The following is a 2,210-nucleotide window of genomic DNA, read 5'->3' as shown; positions in this document are numbered from 1 at the left end:
TCACAGCCAAGCTAGGGGACTCTAACCAAGGCCGGGTTCTTAATCTGACATGAACGCCTTCGGGATAGAGGGCAGGTAACAGCCGTCTGCGTGGAGAGTCCCAAACGGGGCTCCGTTCTGTAAGACCTGCTATACCTGGAGTTGGGCTCCCAGCGGGGCCAGGCGGGGGCTTCCCACGCTTTGCCCGCAGACAGATTGTGGACAGATCGTGCTCTGTCATTCTGGACTGTCCCGGGTGCGTGGTGAGAATCGGAGCCTGTCCTCGGGCCCTGCTCGGTGACGTGAGCGCCCTGCTTCTGCTCATCCTGGAAACAAGGCTCTCACTGGCCCAGGAGGGAGCCGGACCCATTTGTGCTTCCGGCAGGGCACTTAGCGCTCACAGTGGGCCAGGCTCCCTTCTGCAGGCTCTAGAAGATTCAGCCCAGGCAGTTCTCACTCCCCCTCACAGACGAACAATCTGGGACCCAGACATGCTGAGGAGCTCGCCCCAGCCGCTGCTGGCCACAGTCAATTCAAGCCCAGGCAGTAGGTTCTGGAGTCTGTCCCCTCGCCCTGTGGTGACCCACCTCTGGACAACCCACCCCAGTAGTGGGTGGACGCTAGACAGTCCAACATGGGTCCTCAGTGATCGCCTGTGGCATTAGTCTGGACTCCTCCACAGAATGTGACAAATGCATCTCAAACCTGGCTAAAGCAGATAAAAAAGGGGGGGGCAGCGTTGGCTCAATTCACCAAGGAGTGCTTCAGGCATGGCTGGATCCAGGAATTCAGATCATGTAAAGAGAGGTCCCTGCTGCTCTCCCCTCCCCTCCCCTCCTCCTCCCTTCCTTCCCCTTCCCCTTCCCTTCCCTTCCCCTTTCTNGTGAAATCCTTCTCCTCCCCTATATCCAGCCCTGCTGCCATCAGTATCGGCTTCATTCAGGGTAGCAAAGATGGCCTCCAGGTGTTCTAGGTTTACAGGACCCCCGTGGCTAGAATGTGAGGAGGAGCACCCCCCACGGCCCCAGCACCCCCGCCAGACCCTCTACAGGTCTGCGTGTGGCCGGGTCACCAGGCAGAGCGCTAGGGATGTTCACCAAGGGGGGGGTGCCCCACAGGCCTGGCACGGCGACCCCACCTCCCCATCCTCCGCAGGGTCGTGAGCAGCTGGATTGAGAGGCGCAAGGTGCAGTCCGAAAAGGCCAACCTGATGATCCTCTTCGACAAGTACCTGCCCACGTGCCTGGACAAGCTGCGCTTCGGGTTCAAGAAGATCACGCCCGTCCCCGAGGTCACGGTCATCCAGACGATCCTGTACCTGCTCGAGTGCCTCCTCACGGAGAAGAGCGTGCCGCCCGACTCCCCCAAGGAGCTGTACGAGCTCTACTTCGTGTTTGCCTGCTTCTGGGCCTTCGGGGGAGCCATGTTCCAGGACCAGGTAAGTGGCCGGCCGCCCGGAGCCAGCCGCCCAGGCGAGGCCTCTGGACGCCCCCAGCGCACCTTTTGCTCTGTGTTGCTTTCCAACAGCTTGTGGATTATCGAGTCGAGTTCAGCAAGTGGTGGATCAATGAGTTTAAGACAATCAAGTTCCCCTCGCAGGGAACCATCTTCGACTACTACATAGATCCCGACACGAAGAAGTTCCTGCCGTGGACAGAGAAGGTGCCCTCCTTTGAGCTGGACCCTGACGTCCCGCTGCAGGTACCTGCCCCAGAGTGGTGACAGCGGACGGACAGACGATTTGGGAGCGGGACTTGGCGCCCCGCCTCCCACTTCTCGATGGGTCACGAAACACAAATGATTCTCGACGGGAAACCTGGTCATGTAACAAACTATTAGGTGTGCAAGTCAGCTGGGAGGTGGAAATCAGAGGCGCGGCACCTGAGGTCGTGACCGCCCTCCCACCCCGCCCCCAGGCCTCTCTGGTGCACACCACGGAAACCACGCGCATCCGATACTTCATGGACCTGCTCATGGAGAAGTCGTGGCCGGTGATGCTGGTGGGGAACGCGGGCACGGGCAAGTCGGTGCTAATGGGGGACAAGCTGGAGAGCCTGAACATGGACGACTACCTCGTGCAGGCCGTGCCCTTCAACTTCTACACGACCTCGGCCATGCTGCAGGGTGGGGCCGGGGCCAGGAGCACGGGTGCAGGAGTGTGGGGTGGGGCCAGGGGGCAGGATGGGGTGTAGGGTGAGGCTGGGGCCAAGAGCAGGGGTGTGGAGCAGGGC

At 60.8% G+C, this 2,210-nt stretch overlaps 1 protein-coding gene across 1 annotated transcript in view; it reads left to right on the top strand.

Moving 5' to 3' along the window:
• Window positions 1-2,210, top strand: part of DNAH17 (dynein axonemal heavy chain 17) — a 95,911-nt gene that overhangs the window by 57,696 nt on the left and 36,005 nt on the right. Inside the window, exons 43-45 of the mRNA XM_077756334.1 lie at window positions 1,135-1,417; window positions 1,507-1,680; window positions 1,896-2,103. Coding sequence (XP_077612460.1) covers window positions 1,135-1,417; window positions 1,507-1,680; window positions 1,896-2,103 — 665 coding nt within the window. The remainder of the gene's footprint in view (window positions 1-1,134; window positions 1,418-1,506; window positions 1,681-1,895; window positions 2,104-2,210) is intronic.

The sequence above is a fragment of the Crocuta crocuta genome, unplaced genomic scaffold (genome assembly GCF_008692635.1).
Source record: "Crocuta crocuta isolate KB4526 unplaced genomic scaffold, BGI_CrCroc_1.0 scaffold50, whole genome shotgun sequence".
In the NCBI taxonomy this organism is placed as follows: domain Eukaryota; kingdom Metazoa; phylum Chordata; class Mammalia; order Carnivora; family Hyaenidae; genus Crocuta; species Crocuta crocuta.
The sequence above is the reverse complement of the archived record's forward strand: the minus strand, read 5'-3'. Positions and strand labels throughout refer to the sequence as shown.